General features: G+C 62.5%; 8 protein-coding genes across 8 annotated transcripts; 3 read left to right on the top strand and 5 right to left on the bottom strand.

Moving 5' to 3' along the window:
* Nucleotides 1–287: 287 nt before the first annotated feature.
* Nucleotides 288–2,389, bottom strand: AMSG_10441 (uncharacterized protein; the record flags this gene model as incomplete). The annotated part of the gene is made up of 2 exons (XM_013898148.1): nt 288–2,054; nt 2,105–2,389. The coding sequence occupies 2 exons, from the start codon at nt 2,387–2,389 to the stop codon at nt 288–290; spliced, it is 2,052 nt and encodes a 683-aa protein (XP_013753602.1).
* A 1-nt stretch (nt 2,390) lies between these two features.
* AMSG_10442 (uncharacterized protein) lies at nt 2,391–2,799 on the bottom strand (the record flags this gene model as incomplete). Its single annotated transcript, XM_013898149.1, has 2 exons — nt 2,391–2,403; nt 2,444–2,799. 2 exons carry the CDS (start codon nt 2,797–2,799, stop codon nt 2,391–2,393), a joined length of 369 nt encoding a protein of 122 aa, XP_013753603.1.
* Nucleotides 2,800–2,807: 8 nt separating this feature from the next.
* Nucleotides 2,808–6,440, bottom strand: AMSG_10443 (uncharacterized protein; the record flags this gene model as incomplete). The annotated part of the gene is made up of 2 exons (XM_013898150.1): nt 2,808–3,127; nt 3,602–6,440. 2 exons carry the CDS (start codon nt 6,438–6,440, stop codon nt 2,808–2,810), a joined length of 3,159 nt encoding a protein of 1,052 aa, XP_013753604.1.
* Nucleotides 6,441–6,454: 14 nt separating this feature from the next.
* AMSG_10444 (uncharacterized protein) lies at nt 6,455–8,479 on the bottom strand (the record flags this gene model as incomplete). Its single annotated transcript, XM_013898151.1, has 2 exons — nt 6,455–7,607; nt 8,472–8,479. The coding sequence occupies 2 exons, from the start codon at nt 8,477–8,479 to the stop codon at nt 6,455–6,457; spliced, it is 1,161 nt and encodes a 386-aa protein (XP_013753605.1).
* A 1,203-nt stretch (nt 8,480–9,682) lies between these two features.
* AMSG_10445 (GNS1/SUR4 family protein) lies at nt 9,683–11,026 on the top strand. The gene is made up of 2 exons (XM_013898152.1): nt 9,683–9,951; nt 10,475–11,026. The coding sequence occupies exons 1-2, from the start codon at nt 9,691–9,693 to the stop codon at nt 11,006–11,008; spliced, it is 795 nt and encodes a 264-aa protein (XP_013753606.1). The 5' UTR covers nt 9,683–9,690; the 3' UTR covers nt 11,009–11,026.
* Nucleotides 11,027–11,327: 301 nt separating this feature from the next.
* AMSG_10446 (uncharacterized protein) lies at nt 11,328–14,257 on the top strand (the record flags this gene model as incomplete). Its single annotated transcript, XM_013898153.1, has 3 exons — nt 11,328–12,715; nt 12,930–13,044; nt 13,176–14,257. The coding sequence occupies exons 1-3, from the start codon at nt 11,354–11,356 to the stop codon at nt 14,255–14,257; spliced, it is 2,559 nt and encodes an 852-aa protein (XP_013753607.1). The 5' UTR covers nt 11,328–11,353.
* Nucleotides 14,258–14,261: 4 nt separating this feature from the next.
* On the bottom strand, nt 14,262–15,767 carry AMSG_10447 (F-box protein; the record flags this gene model as incomplete). The annotated part of the gene is made up of 2 exons (XM_013898154.1): nt 15,332–15,767; nt 14,262–15,296 (listed from the first exon to the last, which is right to left on the bottom strand). The coding sequence occupies exons 1-2, from the start codon at nt 15,740–15,742 to the stop codon at nt 14,262–14,264; spliced, it is 1,446 nt and encodes a 481-aa protein (XP_013753608.1). The 5' UTR covers nt 15,743–15,767.
* Nucleotides 15,768–16,542: 775 nt separating this feature from the next.
* AMSG_10448 (uncharacterized protein) lies at nt 16,543–18,306 on the top strand (the record flags this gene model as incomplete). The annotated part of the gene is made up of 2 exons (XM_013898155.1): nt 16,543–16,645; nt 16,808–18,306. 2 exons carry the CDS (start codon nt 16,543–16,545, stop codon nt 18,304–18,306), a joined length of 1,602 nt encoding a protein of 533 aa, XP_013753609.1.
* Between the last annotated feature and the right edge of the window lie 7 nt (nt 18,307–18,313).

Here is an 18,313-nt window from a genome sequence, read left to right on the forward strand (position 1 = left end):
GTCTCGTACCACTCACGGTAGAGGCTGAGCAGTTGGTTCGCTGCGCCACTCGTGCTGCTCATTGCCGCAGAGTCACGTCTTTGCCCGTCGTCCGTGTTGGCTGGTGGGCGGGCGGTTGGCGGGTGGCAGGCGGGTGGACGGGCGGGCGGGCGGCGGACGGGCGACGGGCGGTTGTGGGCGCGCTGGCTGATTAGCAGCGGGAATCGACTCGTCAGGATCTAGGCCATGGGCTATTGGATGGGCTGATTTCGGCGGACGGGCGGCGGGACGTTTCTGCGGTTTACTGCTCACAACAACGCACCCGAGTCCCGGACAACGTCCACCACGCCTCTCACCTCGAGCGCAGAGGCCGGCATGTACCGCTGGACAATGGCGGAGACTGGGACGATGCGGTAGCCGTTCGAGCCGTAGACCGCGACCTTGGAGTCGCCGGTAGCATCGGCGTCGGCCGCGCCCGGGTAGACGCGGGCAACCTCGGCCGACGACGGCGCAAAGTACATCGAGACGACGTAGAAGGTACCAAAGTCGCGGGTGTCGAACTGGGCGTAGATGCGTCCAAAGGCGTGCCCGCTGCTGTCGTGAAAGTAGATGTCGTGCTGATAGTCGCTCGAACGGAACCGGAGCAGCGGCCGCCCGCGGAGCGCAAACTGCAGATGGTCGGCCAGCGGCCCGTACCGCCATCCAGCTGCGTTAGCCGCCGCAATGCCATCCTTGACCTCGCGCGGGACGCCAACGTTCTCCTTGGCACCGGCGACGAGGACGCCTACGTTTCCGGCCGGCACACTGCGAAGGCCCGGCGCCTGCGGCGCAGCAGTAGCGGTGGTGACCCGCAAGACGCGCTGCATGAGCGCGGTCATCCGCTCGTCCTCGAGCCGGTCATTCTCCGCCTCGCGCTTACGCGCCGCCTCCAGCGCCGCCGCCTCGGTCTCAGCTGCCGCTGCCTCGCGCGCCGCCGCCGCCTCGGCCTCGGCTTGCAGCTTGGCCAGTCGCTCGGCCTCGGCCGCCGCTGCCGCTGCTGCCGCCACCTCGGCCGCCCGCCGCTCCTCCTCGATCTTGCGTTGGCGCACGAGCTCGATCTGCCGCAGCCGCTGCTGCTCCATCGTCTCCTGCAGCCGCTTGGCGAGGAGCGCGTCGTCGGCGTCGAGCCCTCTGTTTGCAAGCTTCTTGCGCTGCTCCTCCTTGGCCTTCCGCTCAGCCTCTTCCTTGGCCCGCCTGCGGGCCTCGGCAGCCTCGATCTCGGCGCGCTTGCGCTGCTGGCGCTTTGCGAGTGAGGCTTGCTGCTTGAGGACCTCCTGCGACGCAGCCTCGCCGTGCGACCGCATCCGCGACCGTGCTGTCTTGATCCGCTTGTTTCCAGACTGAGTCTCGTCGTACGTCTCCACAATGTCCATGGCCCCGCGCGACGCCGCGAGTGCCGCCACCGCGAGCGCCGCCGCGTCGGCCTGCGCCTTGGCCGTTGGTGTCAGAGCCGCAGAGCTCGGCTCTTCAACGTGCTTGGGGAGCACGCTCGGTGTCCCTGCACCCGACTCGCGGCTCTGGCTCCGCTTGCGCTTTTTGGATGACTTGTCCGGCACAACGCGCGGGGCTGCTGTCGCCGCCACAGCATCAGCTTGCCGGCGGACAGCCTGCCGCGCCCGCGCCACTGCCTGCTGCTGCTCCAGCTGCTTCCGCGCCAGTGCGGCATCGCGTTCAGCCTGCTGCTGCCGCAGCCTGATCTGCTCTTCCTGTGCCCGCGCTTGCGCCTGTGCTCTCGCCTGTGCCTGTGCCTGTGCCTGTGCCTGTGCCTGTGCCTGTACCTGCTCCCGCGCACGCTGTGCGTCAACGGCAGGTGTGGGTGCCACATCCATGGGTGCGACGCCCGACGGCAGCGACGACGGCGGTGGAGCTGTGTGGATGGCCTGGCGGCGGGCCTGCTCCTGTGCGGCAGTCATGGCATGGATTCGGGCGGACGATTCAGCAATTGAACGCGCGCGCGCGGCTTCCATCGCCCGCGCTCGCTCTGCGAGCTTAGCCTCGGCAGCTGCACGTGCTGCAATCTGCTCTTGCTTCTCCAGCTCGACGAGTGCGTGGCGCGCCCGCGCGGGTGTGCGAGGCAGCGCTGCACGTCAGCGAGCGAGACTTGCTTGGGCTCGAGGACGAGCTCACCGCTCCGAAGCATGTTGAGCAGCGACGGGACGCCTCTGTTGAGAGGTTTTTTGACGCCCGGAATGTTGCCCTGGACGTCAAAGATCTCCCAGATCGAATACGGGTCACGCTCCCAGCTGGTCGACTCGTCTTCGACATACTTGCCCACCATCGGATCGTACATGGCGATCTTGAGCTCGCACCACCCGGCACGATCCGAGGCGTGAATAGCGACGATGCGACCGTACGAGAGCTCGCCGTCCATCTCAATGCAAAGTACTCGCGCTTCTTCCACTGGCGCATCCGAGCCAGATGATACAGGTCGGCGAGGATGACCGAATCGACCGAGTAATGCGAGTTGATGTGGGTGACGGTGAACCGATAACCAAAGAACTTTGACGTGACGTCGTTGACCACGAGGACGGCGACCCAGTCTTGGTCGTTTGACCGCTGCACGCTCTCCACCACGCAGTAGTACTTGACGCCGATCGCGTTCAGTGGGCTCTTGCTGATGTGCTCGTAGTTGGGCACCGCCATCCGCTCTTCCAAGTTGCTCTTCCGCACGTGATCCTGCATATAGTGGCCCTCGTACAGATACACCACATTGTCACCGGCCTGGAACTTGCGCGTCAGCTCTGGGCTCTGTAAAATCAGCGCCTTTGGCTTGCGCGACATGGCTACTGCTAGCTCTGCTCTTTGCTCAGACCAGTAGACTTGTCTGCCGGCAAGTTGTCAGCCGATGCCTCGTTGTCAGCCACCACCAGGTTGTCGGCCGATGTCTCGTTGTCTGCCGGCAAGTTGTCAGCCGATGCCTCGTTGTCAGCCACCACCAGGTTGTCAGCCGATGCCTCGTTGTCAGTCACCACCAAGTTGTCAGCCGATGCCTCGTTGTCAGCCACAGCCAAGTTGTTCGCCACGACCAAGCTGTTCACGACCAGCACGTTGTCAGCCACGACCAACCAAGTTGTCCGCAACCGGTCCTTCGTGTCGGCAGACTCGGTCACTCACACCTTCGGCTCCACAACCAGCCAGCCAACCGCAACCACAACCACAACCACAACCACAGTCACAGCCACGCCCTCTACCTCTACCTCTACCGTGTCCCTTTTTTCCGGAACAACAAGGCAACGACCAAACTGGCCTCCAGTATACTCGGGCCGCCCACCGGTGGCGAAAAGTGTTGCACCCGGACCCCGCCCAACCCCGCCGACCGAGTCGCACGCGCACTTGGCCACACGGCCACCTCGGCTCACTGACACACAAACAACAAGGTCGAACGGAAACAAATTGTTTAACTACGTCGCGCCCTATGCCGACTACTCGATGGGCGCAACCTTGTTACCGCGCCGCTTGCGTGCGGTGCTTGCTTGCGGCTTCTCTGACGATCGAGGACGTGTCTGCCCGCCGGTCGACGAGACCGACCGCCTGCGGCTGTTGCTGCTGCCGGTGCTGCCGTGGTTAGGCGGCGGGCGGGCACTGCGTGGCGAGCCGGCACGGAAGATGCGGCCACCGGCAGCAGCGCGGGAGCCGCCGCCGCCGGTGTTGGTCGACGAGAGCCGACGCGACCGCCCATCGTCCGAGCCCGAGACCGCCGACCGCGACGACTCGAGCGAGGCCATATTGGCTGTCGACGTCGACTTGGACTTGCCGTCGCCCCCGCTCCGTCCGCCGGAGAGCGAAGCATTGGCGCCGCGCCCGGCCTTGGCCTTGGGCGACTTGCCGCCAGCATTGCCACTGCGAGCGCTAACTACCGGCCGGCCGCCCTGATTGAGGAGTAAGCCTTTGCGGGTCGACGACTTGCGCGCCATGTTGCGCCAGTGCGCAACGTGGCGGACAGGCATGAGTGCCATGGCAAACGACTGTCCGGTATCCTGCGAAAAGGCAAAGCCCTTGGAGAACGAAGCCGAGCCGGAGGCGAGCGTATTGTTGGGGTCGGCCGCCACCGCGAGCGCCGACTTGTTCTTCTCCTCCATCCGGTCGAGGAGCTTCTTGTGCGCCTTGATCTTGGACTTTTGCATCTCCTGGATGATGTGCACCCGCCGCGGCGCGAGCTGCCGGGAGAGGAATGCGTACGTCAGGTCCGGCACAAGCGCCGTGACCGGGACAACCAGGCAGGTGAGCCAGAACCGCGGGTCCGCAAAGAGCTCAAAGGCAACCCAGTACATTTCCGGGAAGAGCGACGGGACAAGCGAGCCAAAGATGAGGAGGACGAACCAGTTGGCGAGCGAGACAACGACTGCCGCAAGGTTGTACCACGTCCAGTTACGGATCTCCAGTGCGAGCTTACCGGTCACCACAAGGACAACACAAGTAAAGACGACCGAGCCGAGAAGAAACACGCCGCTGTGCTGCCCGTCCGCCGCCGCCGTCGTGCCCGAGTATACGCCGCGGACGCCGAAAAAGATGACTGCTGAGTGGAAGATGGCGTTGGCGATCCAGAGGACAAAGAGCTTGACGTTGAACTCCTTCTTGTTCTGCCCGTCAAAGTAGAGCTCGGGGAACTCGAGTGACGACTCGTGGCTGACGTCCTGGTCGATCGAGGCGAGGATGATGATAGGGAGGCCAGCAAAGAGCACGTTGAAGAGCGGAATGTAGTTGGAGTGGTACAGCGTCTGGCCCGAGAACGCCGACGAGAGGGCAAACCAAAACTGCGGCATGACAAATGTCATGTTCTTGTAGAACGAGTAGAGAATGAGCTTGGAAATGCGCTGGTAGTTCCACCGCCCGTGGATGAGCAGCAGCCGCTTGAGGTACTTGAACTGCGCGATCGCGTAGTCGGATGCCATCACGGCCTGCATGCCTTCGTTGCCCGAGATCCCGATCCCGATGTGCGCAGCCTGGATCATTGACACGTCGTTAGCGCCGTCGCCGATGGCAAGCGTCACCACCGGCTCGGAGTCCTTGACCAGACCCACCACAAGCGCCTTTTGCAACGGCGAGACGCGGCAGCAAATGACCGACTTGCACAGGTTGCCGAGCTGGAGGAACCGCGGCGCGTTGCTCGCGGCCAACGCATGCTCGAGCGTGGCGCCGTCGATGACCAGCCCGACATCACCCTCGTAGTCCGAGTACTTGGCGATAGCGTCGTCGAGCGCCGAGGCCACGGCATCTTCCGTGTCGGCGTCGAGAATGACGAGCGACATGCCTTCGTAGAGGAGCGCGCATGAGTACCCGATGTTGATTGCTGTCTCCTGCTTGTCACCCGTGAGTACCCAGACTTTGATTCCGCCGTGGAGCAGGTTCTGGATGGTGTCGGCCACGCCGTCCTGAAGCTTGTCCTCGATGGCCGTCGCACCGAGGAGCACGAGCTCGCACTCGATCTTGGACTGCACCTCCTCAACCTTTTCCTTGCGGTTGATGATGGTGGCCGAGGCCTTGACAAATTCGGCGGCCCACGGCGTGTACTCGGACTCGGGAATGTCGCGGACGGCGAGGACGAGCGTGCGGAGCCCATCGCGCGCAAATTCTTCGAGGTGCTGCGATGTGACGTCCATGAGCTCTTTCTGGCCACCGGCGAGCCGCTCGTATATGACCGAGTCGGCGCCCTTGCAGTAGAGCTTGATGTTGCCGTCGGGCGTCCGGACAATGACCGACATGCGCTTGCGCGTCGAGTTGAACTCGAGGACGTGGAGGAGCGTGTAGACTGCCGGCTTGCCAAAAACCTCGATGACTACCTCGGACGCCGACCGCGACGCAAACTTGTAGCCGAGCCCGCGCGCGGCCTCGACAAGCGCACCCTCGTCCGGCGACGACGCCATGTACTTGGTCGTGTCCGCCACCGACGGGCCGGTGCCGTCCGACGATGATGTCCGCCCGGGCGTGACCGCCTCAGAGCCCGAGGCCTCGTCGCCGTCGCTCGGCTGCGCCGTCTCGGGAATGACGGTGTGGCAGAGGGCAAGCATGCGGAGGAACTCATCCAGGACTGGTGCCGTCGGATGTCCGTTGCGGAGGTTCTCATGGATGGTCGGGTCGTCAAAGTAGAAGAGCCCGTCCTCGGAGAACTTTTCTGTGTCCGGCGGCGGCATGAGCGTCCGGCCCTCGCGCATGGCCGCTCCGATGGCCGCCTCGGTCACGGCGTGCCCGTACGACACGCCGCCAGCCGAGCACTTGAGAAACTCCATGGTGTTGCACGTGAGCGTTCCCGTCTTGTCCGAGAACACGTAGTGTACTTGTCCGAGCTCCTCATTGAGGTTCGACGTCCGCGCCTTCATCGGTGTGTCAGTCACCGGGTAATACATCTCAACATCCCACTCCATGAGCTTGGCTTGGACCACCCGGACCATCTCGGCCGAGACGTAGAGCGAGATGGGAATCATGACGTTAAGCAGGATCATAAAGGTGAAAACCCGAGCACGCCAGAGAGCGCTGCGTCGTTGCCGGCGTCGGTGGCCAACGAGCCCATGTAGTTCGCCTTGGACACCGTGTTTTCTGCGTATGCAAAGTTGGAGACGCCGGCCACCGCGCAGAGGACGAGCTGAAACACAAAGATGATAAACACATCCTTGTTCATAATTCGGTCAATCTGCGACCGCTTCGACGGCGGGTCCATCGAGTTGCGCATGAGCTTGGTATCGTGCCCGGTGTAGACCGCCACGCCGTAGACCCACTCGGTGTTGCGGAGGTTGCAACCGCGGAGGCAGACCTTGCGGTTGTCGAGCGCCACACCTGTGGTGCCCTCGCGCTCGCTTGGCTTGCACAGATAGAGCGTGCCGGTGAAGGTGTACAGCCGGTTGTTTGGGCCCTCGCACTCGATGGTGCCTTCAAACTTGGTGAGTGCCTCGGGCGTGTCAAAGTCGAGCGTCTGCGACGGCGCCTGCCGGATCTTGAGGTTGGTCTCGCCGTCGAGGTTCGCTGTCTCAATGTAGCACGTCCCCTGCTCGCCCGAGGTCGAGAGGAGGATGACATCGCACGGAAAGGCCTCGCCCGAGGTGACGTAAACAATGTCGCCCACACGCACAGACTCCCAGCTCACCTCCTCCACGGTTGTACACCCGGGCCGCAGCACTCGCGTCGTCCGCGAGTTGGTCTCCTTGTCCTGCTTTGCCCGCCTCCGGTCCTCCACGAGCTCCTTGGCGCCCGTGATGACAAGCACGAGCGCGAGCGGGAAGATTGACGCAAACGGATTGAGCGGCGAGAGGTTGGGAATAAACTGGATGCAGATGATGAGAAGAAAGTAAAAGTTAGCCAGCCGCCGGAACTGCTCGTACAGCTGCATCGGCACAAACGACCACCATGTGTACTTGGTCGTTGACGTGTGATTGTTGCAAAACGCAGCTCCGCCGCCCAGTGCGCTGGTTCCCGTCGCAACTGTCCTCAGCACACCGTCGTTCTCGGGCTCGCCCTCAAAGTAGTCCGAATCACCCGCCGAGGCCGAATCTAGATACTCACACACCTCCATCTCTGCATCCGAGCACTCGCCCTCTCCACTGGCAGACACCACAGACTCAGACGAGCCCTTGGTCGTCGACTTGGAGCGTCTGTAGCTGTGTGCAACCGGTCCACCGAGTTCACACACGGCGGCCACAACAGTGTGGCCCAGCCCGAAATCCGTCAGGAGCGAACCCCGAAGCAAGCAAAGACCAGTCACGACCGACACCATACCATGTATGATGTGATGACGCATGTGGGGCCACCCGCATCAGTCCAAATCACAACACCATTCACAACGCGAGCGACAAGTCGCCATTCACAACGCGAGCGAGAAGTCGCCATCAGACAGGGAACAACGCCGGAGGGGTTCAGGGGGAAGGAGCATTGCGGCCAGAGGGGAGGGGGGAGCACAAAGGAGTCAGCGAGGTCGAGGACGAGCATGACCATAACAAGTCATAGGTAATGGAGAAGGTGTCTGGGGGTTAGTGTGGCAAATGTAGTCATGGTTACCCTCGCCCAGCACCTGCTTGTCATGGCCATTCATGGCGAGGTGCGGGAGGGTGTCGCGCCAAAACGCAGCCATCTCAATGGCCTGCATCAAATCAACGTTCGCTTTGCATTATGATGATGCTATCCTTCTGCCAGCAAAAGGGTGGAAGTTGTGGTGAAGGCATGACGACTCAAGCTTCCACACCATGTATGGTCATTCAACCACAATCACAGCAATTACATATATATGCGCACATCTTCTGGCTATGGTATAGACTGAACACTACTCTAATAACTGCTCTGTAGCTCGAGATAGAGCTTCTCCATGGCGCCGGCCAATACAACGGGCGGCGGCGAATGACTGCTCATTGGCACTCTCCCCACACCACGCACAACGCTCCCCACACCAACAACATCATCATCATCATCATCATCATCATCATCATCATCATCATCACAAACACACACATGGCATGGGAGCTACATACCTTGCCATAGTGAAACTAGTGGGAGATACGACCCACCGAGAGGTCTGCGAGCACTTGGTTTAGCCGTCGCTGAAGCTCCTATGAACAGGAAGCCGTGCGCTGTGGTCTACTGCTCTGCCCGCTCCTCCCCAGCCAAATGAGAGAGAGCAGTGGTAACGTTTGGTGAGTAACATCAAATTTTGGTTGCTCCCGGTTTCTTTTTTTTTTGCTCCCCAGAGCAGTATCATGTAGCCATTGCTGCTGCCCTGTACACGTCTCTGCTCTTTAACATGGCCGTCATGATGGTCTCGACACCTTGTCGTATCAATGGCTGCAAGGGGGAGATGCCTGCCTTCGATCGGATCCGTGTCAAAGACCGTGGTTGATCCCCCGTGAAAAAGCTGCACCTTTGTGCACTTTTGAAACAGTCCATCACTGTAGTCACCAGGGGGCAGTGGTGGGCTGTTTCAGACGATGCCGCCATCTACCGCTTCATCTCTCAACACGTCGAGTGTGGCGCGGTATTGTTCCACTTTTTGCACAGCTGTGCACTTTGATCTTTAGAGTCATGAACGAGTCGCCGCGAATGCGGGGCCGACCAGCCGTGAGGCAGCCGTTCAACCGAAGCTGGCGACGCCGACGGGTGACCTGGCCCGCGCACCAACTCGCAGATCGGATATCACATACGACGTACTCCGAGCCCGAGCCCGAGCCCGATCCCAATCCGGCACTGGGGCCGCCCGATCCGGAACTGCCCAACCTGGGGCTGCCCGACTTGGCGGAGAATCAGCTCGAGGCTCCACCACCGTCCCCCCCACCCCCCCCCACGCCCCCCCCCCCACGCCGCACCCGCTCGATCCCTTGATATAGACCACTACTACCACTGCCACTGCAGACCAACTTGGTCGCTTTCGCATCCACGCCGACGCCTCCCAGCCTAAACGTGGGCAGCGTATGGCTCCATCAACAAGCGCGAAATCTCCGCCGCCACACCGCACCGCCGCCCGACCTCTCCCACCAGCCCACGCCATGGTCCACCACCACACGTCAGACACAGGCTGACCAAGCCGTAGCAAAGTAGTCGGAGGGTGCGATCGGCGGCCACGTGCGATGGGCAGTCATGTGTGATGAGCAGCCACGTGCCATCGGCAGCCGTGCGAGAGGAGCCATCTCATTGATGGTTAATGTGCAACAAGATTGTGGTTGGCAGCAGCAGCACCACCTCACTCTGGCGCCGCAAATGGAGATGCTTAATGCCGCCATGAGCTATCCTTCGACATTTGAATGGATTCCTGGGACGACTCTTCTGTCTACACGGCCTGTTATGTTTGGTACTCTCATTGTGTACCTGCTTGTCATCTTTGGCTTGCAAGAGGTCATGGCGACAAAGACGACGCCCTCGTGGGTCAAGCCCGCCATTGTCGTCCACAACCTCATTCTCTTCCTCTACTCTGCCACCTCGGTCATCACTGTCCTCTACCTTGCTATCTCTTACTCTCTTGTATGTATCCTTTACTCATACCCCCTTCCCCCTTCCCCTTCCCCCCCCCTCCCCCTCGCTCCCTCCCCACCCCCCCCCCCCCCTCTCCCCCCCCTCCCTCTGCCCTCCTCCCTGCTTTGCCCTTCGGCTGTCAAATCGTTCGCTCTCCCTCCGCCTTTCCCCCGCTTTTTTGTCCGCCTCGCCGCAGCCACCTTCTCCGCCACCACTTCCTGCTACGAAGAGCATGTACTACTGCTAGTCATATGAGTGTCTTCTTTGTTGGGTGCTCTTTGTCATGGTGTGGTCCTGGTGACTGGGCTTGGTTTGGTCGGGAGTGTAGCTGAGGCGGAAGGTCCGTGTCGCTTGCCTGCTCCCCCGCGGGGGATCGTCGTTGGTTCGTCGCCCGACTGGGCGGCTTGGTGAGGAGACGGGCAAAGACAGACGATGGAAAGACTCACGTACATGGGGCGATGTGTGTTATGGGGAATGGGGGACGGACGGGGTGTATTATGGGGGGACGGACGGAACTGATGTGGGGAAACAGGAGGATGAGTATGGGTTTGTCTCTGTCTTCTGCGATCAGTACCGCAAGTACACCTCGGGCCCGATGTACTTCCTCATCTACACATTCTACCTCTCCAAGTACTACGAGCTGTTGGACACGGTGTTCCTGGCGCTCAAGAAGCGCCCGATCATCTTCCTGCATGTCTTCCATCACGTGCTGACCCTCTACACCTCGTTCTCGGGCATGGACTCTGAGACGACGTACCAATGGACGGCCGTGCTGACCAACACCACGATCCACTCGTTTATGTACTACTACTACCTCCGCGCCGCCATGGGCGCCAAGATCTGGTGGAAGAAGTACCTGACTGTGGCGCAGATGATCCAGTTTGGCATCAACGTCCTCATTCTCTTTGGCTGGGCTGCCATTGATCTCAACCTCCCCGAGGGCCAGGACTGTGCCGGCAACTACTTCTGCTGGTGGCTTATGTTTGGCGGCATGATTGCCTTCTTTACCCTCTTCAAGGCCTTCTTCAACAAGTCGTACAAGAAGCCCGCGGCCAAGTCGGAGTAAAACGCAACCACACCTGCACCCAGTTGCGGCCTGCGCCAACCCTCTCTCTCCCCCCCCCCTCACATCAGCCCATCCGCCAGAACCGATACATTGCACGATCACATAGCCGTCACTCCTCTCGCCTCCCATCGCCTCCCCTCGCCTCCCCTCGCCTCCCCTCACCCCAATAATCTTACCCCCCCTCTCCGTCCCATGAATCGCTCGTCCAGCAACCGTCGGTTCGAACGACCCCCTTCTCTTGGACCCACCGTCTCCACCAACCCCCCCCCCCCACCCCACCACCACCACCACCACCACAACCACGACCACTTCACACCAGCCCAGCTCAGCGCAACAGGCAAGACCATGGCACTCAGTGGCCCTGAACTGGCGATGTTCAACTCTGACACACCATTCGGACTGTTCTCTGAGAAGGAACTCCCGCAGGTGGTGAGTCTGGCAGACGAGTCACGCAAGGTGACCAAGCACCTCGCCGATCTCTTCAAGTCGCTCGCAAAGGCAGAGCTGGACTACTCTCGCAAAGTTCTGGACATTGTTGCTTCGAGCGAAGCTTCTTTTCCTTCCACAACTCCCTCGTCATCATCATCGACGTCATCATCGTCCTCTCATCGTCATCCGTCTTCATCATCGTCGTCATCATCATCGCATCATCCCTCGTCGTCTTCATCGTCATCATCATCTGCCATGAGAGAGGAGAACATGTCGCTCGCTGCTGCTATCAATGCCTTTCGGAGAGGAACCGCCGCTGTTGCTGCCCGTCAACATGGTCGCGCAGAGGCTGTCATGGCTGACATTGTCGCTCCGCTGGCTGCCTTTGTCTCGGCAAACGCCGCCAAGAAGGCTGCGTCAGCCGCAAAGAAGGCCATCGCTGCTCTCTCGCCGCTCCGTGACACAGTCGCCAAGGACGAGCGCAAGCTCGACAAGGTCCGCGCCGCCGCAGCCAAAGCACACGCGGGGTACAAGGCTGCCACAGAGCCAGACAAGCGGACCAAGCTCCTCGCCCAGGCGAGGAACCTTGATCGCGATGTCGCCCTCCGCGAGTCCGAGCTGGTCAAGGTTCACCGCGAGCTCGCCTCGCAGGAGATGGCATTTGCCTCGCGCGATCTCAAGCTTCACTTTGTCGCTCTCCAGGACATCCAGCTCGACCGCGACGAGCTCATCAAGCGCGCTCTCACCCACCACGTCGCCCTCGCTGACGCCATTGTGCCCTTTATCCAAGAGACAAACTGGAACATGCTGCAGGCTGTCGACGCATGCCAGCCCATGGCCGATCTCCGTGCCTTTGTCCTCCGCCACCACGTTCCGGCCGCGCTCAACCCGACCGCTCCCGCGGCTCTGCCCTCGCCCGCCTCGCCTGCACTCAAGGCCGCCAAGGCCCGCCCGCTTCCGCTCCCGACTACCGATGACTCTGACTCGCAGCCACAGCAGCAGCAGCAGCACTCGCAATCGCAGTTGCGCTCAGCTCCGGTCCCCATCCCGCGCGCCGCCCTCGATCCGTTTGGTGACCATCCGACTCCGCCAACCTCGTCGCCGTCGTCACCTGTTGCCGCCGCCGACGACGCTCCCATCTCCTCTCCCATCGCCTCGTCGCCCAGGCATGCCCGCTCTCCCCGCACGGCCCGCGACTCGGCCGACCTATTTGATGGCCTCGACGACGAGCCGACCGTCGCCCTTTCTACCGGCGGTGACCACTCGGACCCGCTGAGCGTATCGCCCCTGTCGTCGTTGCCGCTCCCGCTCCCGCCTCTCCCGCTCCCGCTCCCACTCCCGCTCCTGCCCCATCCCCCACCCCCTCACCCGCTCCCTCCCCTACTCCCTCTCCATCTCCACCTCCCGCCACTCCCGCCTCGCCGCCCAAGCGGCCCGCCCGTCACGTCCCACTCGCGACACCTCGGACCTCTTCGGTGGCCTCGATGACGAGCCGACCGTCGCCCTCTCCACCGGCGGCGACGCAAGCGGCCCGCCCGAGGCCACTGACCTCCTCTTTGGCACCCGCCTGCTGCAACCGTCGACGTCCCCACCGACGTGCTCGCTCGGTCATCACCCTCCCCTCCTCCTCCTTCGCCGCCGCCATCCTCCTCGCCGCCACCCTCCTCGCTCACACAGGCCATCCTCGACGAGCCTGAACCACAACCAGCCCCCTCCGCACGGCGCCGGCCTAACACAGCCGACCTGTTCGGCTCCGACTCGGACTCGCCCGACATCGCCCCACCCTCGTCTACTCCGGCCCCGGCTGCGTCCGCCAACACCCGCAACCTGTTCGCCGACTCGGACTCGGACGACGGCGTTGATGCTGCCACTGCCGCCGATATCTTTGGCTCGGCCGCCGCCGTCGCACCGCCGCCGCCGTCCCGCTCTGACGACGTCTTTGCACTCGTCGGCGACACCTCGACAGTCCCGACTGCCATTCCGGACACAGGTGATGCCGACGACGACTTTATGACCATGTTTGCCAGCGGCATCAGCTCGTCACCCCGGTCCGCCGCCCAAGCTGTCGCCACTTCCGCCGCTCCTGCCCTCGCCGGCTCGCCGGCCAAGGCCCGAGTCCTCGACGAGTTTGCAACAACCAAGAGCCGCTCGGCCGACGACGGGTCGGCCGACGCTCCGCCGGACGAGCTCTCGGTCCTCACCGCCATGCTCTCGGCCAAACCGGCCAAGTCTAAGCGGAGCCGGTCGTCCAAAACCGCGGCCGCATCGCGGACCCGGACCTCGTCCGGCTCGGCCCGTGCGGCTAGCTCTAGCGCCCGCGCCTCGGCACAGCCGCGCACAGGCGCAAGTGCCGCCGATGCGTCCGACGATGCCGCCCGCGCCCGCGCTCTCGCTGCCCTCGCCGAGCTCGCTGACGACAACGACTACTACAGCATGCTCGGCGTCGCGGCTTCAGTCTCAGACTCGGCGCTCGCTTCGGCGTTTAAGCGGCTGCAAACCGAGCTCGACCCGTCGCGCTTCGACACGCGCCGCGACCAGCGCCGCGCGTCATCACGCTTTCAGAAGATCAACGCAGCCTACGTCTCGGTCCTCCAGCACAAGAAGAAGCGCTCCGTCTACAACTCGATCGTCAAGCTCCGCGCCTCGTACACGTCGCTCGCTACGCCGGCGGCCTCGGCCTCCTCGGTCCGCAAGGCCCTCAAGTCGATGGCCAAGCTCCTCGACGAGCTCACTAAGCACAAGATGCCGACCACGCTCTCGACAGAGCTCTCCATGGCCGTCCGCCTCGTCCGCGACGCCCATCCGGACGCCAAAAAGTAGCCGCTCACCCAAACGTAAAGCCAAACGACGAGCCGGCCTCGGCGTTGCTCGCCGCAGCCGCCGTCACCCCGTTCCACCACGAACCGCCGCCGTTGCTCGCAGCCGCCGCAGCCGCAGCCGCCGTCGCAGCCGGCGACACGTCCTTGGGCATGGGGAAAAAGTGCTTCTTGCTCCATCCGCTCGCCTCCCGCTCCGCCCGGATCTTCTCCACAAGCCCAGGATGGTTGGCGTCGAGCGACGCCCGGAGCGCATCGTACAGCGACGTGTCAGCCTTGCGCGAGACAAAGTCGACAACCTCGGGCAAGTTTGACTGCGAGACGTAGTTCTGCGTCACCGCAATCGACTCTTCCAGGTTAAGCGCCGTGTGCCACCACTGCGCAGGGATGAACAGCACATCGCCGGGCTTCTGCACTGCGAGCACAGGCTGGACCGGCGCATCGGGCGACCGCGAGTCGGCGTAAAAGTTGAGGAACCACGAAGCAAGCGAGAGCGGAGCGGTCACGTCCCATCCATCGCCCGATGGAAAGACCCCAGGCGGGGTGTAGTGCGGCGGGAAGAGGACCCACTTCTTCTTCCCGCTCACAAGCCCGTTCCACGCAGACGTGTAGTTGGGGTCCTTGTGAAACGTCGAGCCCGACCGCGCCGGCCCGATGAGGAACCAGCGGAACCGCGGCCGCACGTCGGCCGCCAGCTCTGCGAAAAAGTCCTCACGCCCAAAGTACTCGGGCACTTCGTACTCGTCCACTAGCCCGGGCTCCTTCTCGCCAAACGCCTTGTCAAAGAGGTAGATCGGCACCTCCTCGCGCGTCGCTGCCGAGTACTGAAAGTACTCGCCGAGCGTGAGGTCCGCCAGCCCACAGGCAAACCGCGTCGCCCCGTGCCGCTCCACCAGCGCATCCTTAGACCACAGGCGCTCTGCCACTGCCGGCCAGTGCTCTATCGCGCCCTCGATCACCACAGGCACGTTCTCCCGGTCGTACCGCGCAACAAACTCCTCCACAGACACCTCGCTCGCCTTGATCCGTTCGATGGTCTCGTCCTCGTCAAACATGGCCAGATCGACGTTGGCCCCACCCAGCCCTGCGCAAGGTAGTCCGAGTACAGCCCGCGCCACGGCCCGGCCTTCAGCCCTCGCCCCGCCATCATCTCGGCCATGTACTCGGCGGAGATCTTCTCCGACGCGTGCATGGTCAGCCAGGTTGTCCGCCACGAGTCGACAAAGCCAAAGCCACAGAGTCCATCGTCCGCCAGCACCACCGCCCGCCAGATCTCTTCCTCATTGGCATACGTATACATAGCCCGAGAACACTGCGCCAGTTTGCCAACTGCCCACACTCCCAATCGCTTCAACAAATCGAGCAAATCGCTGTCGCTGAAAACCGCAAACGCGCCGAGGCCGCTCGCCCGAATGCTCGCCGCTGCTCCAGGCACAAGCGCATTGCCCTGCGGCACAACTCCACGCGGGTGCTCCGGAATCGCTGTCATCCTCCCTCTTCCTCGCCGTCTGCTCGTTAAAGACGAGTCTGTCGCCAGAGACTCTCACACAACCACGCTCCCGCCGCCCTTGGTCCTTGTCGCTCCTCGCTCCGTTTGACCTTGGCCTCGCTGGATGGGCTCAACTTGGTTGGTGGCTGGTGAGCCAATTGACGTCATTGACTTGGTGTTATGACAGTTTGCGAGTCCAACACGCTCTGTCACCACAGGCGATGACGTCGTACGCGCTGCTTCCACACCACATACGACAAATACTTTGCGGTTCTCCTATGCTATCATTTCTACAATGTATTGAGCTGTGGCTATGGCACATAGCTATGCCCCCGCACGCCAGAGCGCCTCGCCAGTCCTGCCCAAGTCCGCTTGACAAATTGACCCGGAGGTCAACCATGTCGACCAGAATGTCCCGGCAAACTTTTACTGCCTTTGTTCTTCCCGTATGCTGCCCTCCCTGACCATTCCAGCTGGCCGCTGCCCGCATTGCACACATCTCAAGCCTTGCAGCAACAGTTTTTAACCAATCTATGTTTTATTCGCAGAGTATACTCTCCACCATCTTGACCAGATCAAAAATTAGACAACGTGTGTTCTGACTGACAGCCCCACACCCCCAACCAACCAACGAACGATCGAGTGACCAGCAAAATGCCGCAACCTTCGGCGTCGACGATGGCCACACCCGCCACGGCCACGGCCTTGACCACCCCCCCCCCCCCCCCCACCCCCCACCCACCACCACCACCCACCACAGCCACCTCACTCACTCACACCTCCGCGGGCTACCCAGAGGTATGAGCAGAGACGCGGAGGCGGCTGCGTCGAACGAGGTAGGCCAGGCTGAGGGCCATGGCAGCTCGCGAGCGGACGAGTTACTTGCTGGCGGCGAAGGCGACGGTGAGGAGGGAAGAGGAGGGGAAGGGGAAGGAGGGGACGGGTGTGGGGACGGGCACCAGGGCGTTGATGACCAGCATAACGCAGTACATGGGCAAGAGCAAAAGGTTGAAAGAAAAAGCAACAAGACACCGCCTGTCACTTCGGCAGTCGATGAATACGTAGCGTACGGCGCTGGAGAGGTCACGCCCGGAGTCTTGGATGGAGTCCATGGAGGAGCCGTCCTCTTTGCCTCGTTTGTGCCTGGGACAGAGAACAAAGTCGTCGTGACAGGCGGGGAGGATGGCATGTGCAAGGTCTGGAGAATCGATGCTAATCCGGGAACCGGAGATGAACCGCTCCCGCCGCCGCTCGTTGTCCTCGAACACAAGGAGGCCATCTCGTCCATGGTCGTCACCAGCAACTGTGTCTTTGCTGGCGGAGAAGGTGGTTCGGTTTTCCAGTGGTGGCTCGGCAACGGTGAGACGCAGCACATCTTTGAAGGTCATCGTGCACAGGTCCACGACATGCTCCTTGTTGACGATGCCAAGGCCCTCTCCTCCTATCCCTCGGTTGTGGTCTCCGACTCCCCAGTCCCGGCGCCCAACTGGCTCAACACCTCGGCAACTGCCCGCACGCCCACAGTCCTTGTCTCGGCTGGCTTTGACGACAAGATCCGGGTGTGGGACGTGCTCCGCGGAACGTGCCGAGTCACCTACCGTAGACACACGTCGCGCATCGCTGCCCTCGCCCGCCACCGTGACCTCCTCTTCTCGGCCTCGTGGGACATGACCGTCATGGCTTTTTCGCTCTCCGCCCGCCAGCGCGATCCGCCGCCGCGCTTCATCTGCCGCGGCCACACAGACTCGGTCAAGACCCTTGCCCTCACTGCCGACGCCTCGTTGTTGGTCACCGGCTCGCGCGACCACACCCTGCGCCTGTGGGACGTTGCTGCCCTCGTCGCAGACGCCGCAGAGGCGATGGGTGACGTCCTCGGCTCCGGCTCGTCATCCGCTCTCAACCTCTCCGCCGCAGACTCGTCGTCCCACATGGCTGCCGCCCTCGCAGACGCGCGCTCCGCTGCAAATCGCCTCGCAGGCTCCGCCCCATCCGCCTCCCCCGCTGGCGTTGCTGCCACCATCGCCACCGACTCGGAGTCGCGCCGCCGCCGCAAGAAGCGCCGGAAGAAGCACAGTTCGCGTCGCTCACGCTCCGTGCCCGACCCGGTCGTCGTGGAAGACCTCGCCGTCCTCGCCGGTCACGAGGCCGAGGTCATCTCGGTCGCCTGGGAAGTGCCGCGTACTCGCGGCGCACGGCAAGACATCATCATCTCGCTTGCCCTCCATCCCACCATCCGCGTCTGGTCCGCCTCCTCGCACTCCTGCCTCCACACCCTCGTCGGCCACATGCACTTTCCGCTCTCGCTCGTCGTCCACCCCTACCTCCTCTTCACAGGCTCGGCTGACACCGCCGTCGGCATCTGGGACTACCACTCGGGCGAGAACCTGCGCATGATGCCTGGCCACGAAGCCTCGGTCCGCGCCCTCCTCGTCTCGGGCAAGCGCCTCATCTCTGCCTCGCGCGACGCCTCGCTCATCGTCTGGGACTTTGAGTCGCCCGCAGACGACGACATTGATGTCGACATGATTGCTCTCCGCATCGCCTCTTACGACGACGAGAGCTAGCGTAAAG

This window comes from Thecamonas trahens (assembly GCF_000142905.1).
Source record: "Thecamonas trahens ATCC 50062 unplaced genomic scaffold supercont1.58, whole genome shotgun sequence".
Taxonomy (NCBI): domain Eukaryota; order Apusomonadida; family Apusomonadidae; genus Thecamonas; species Thecamonas trahens.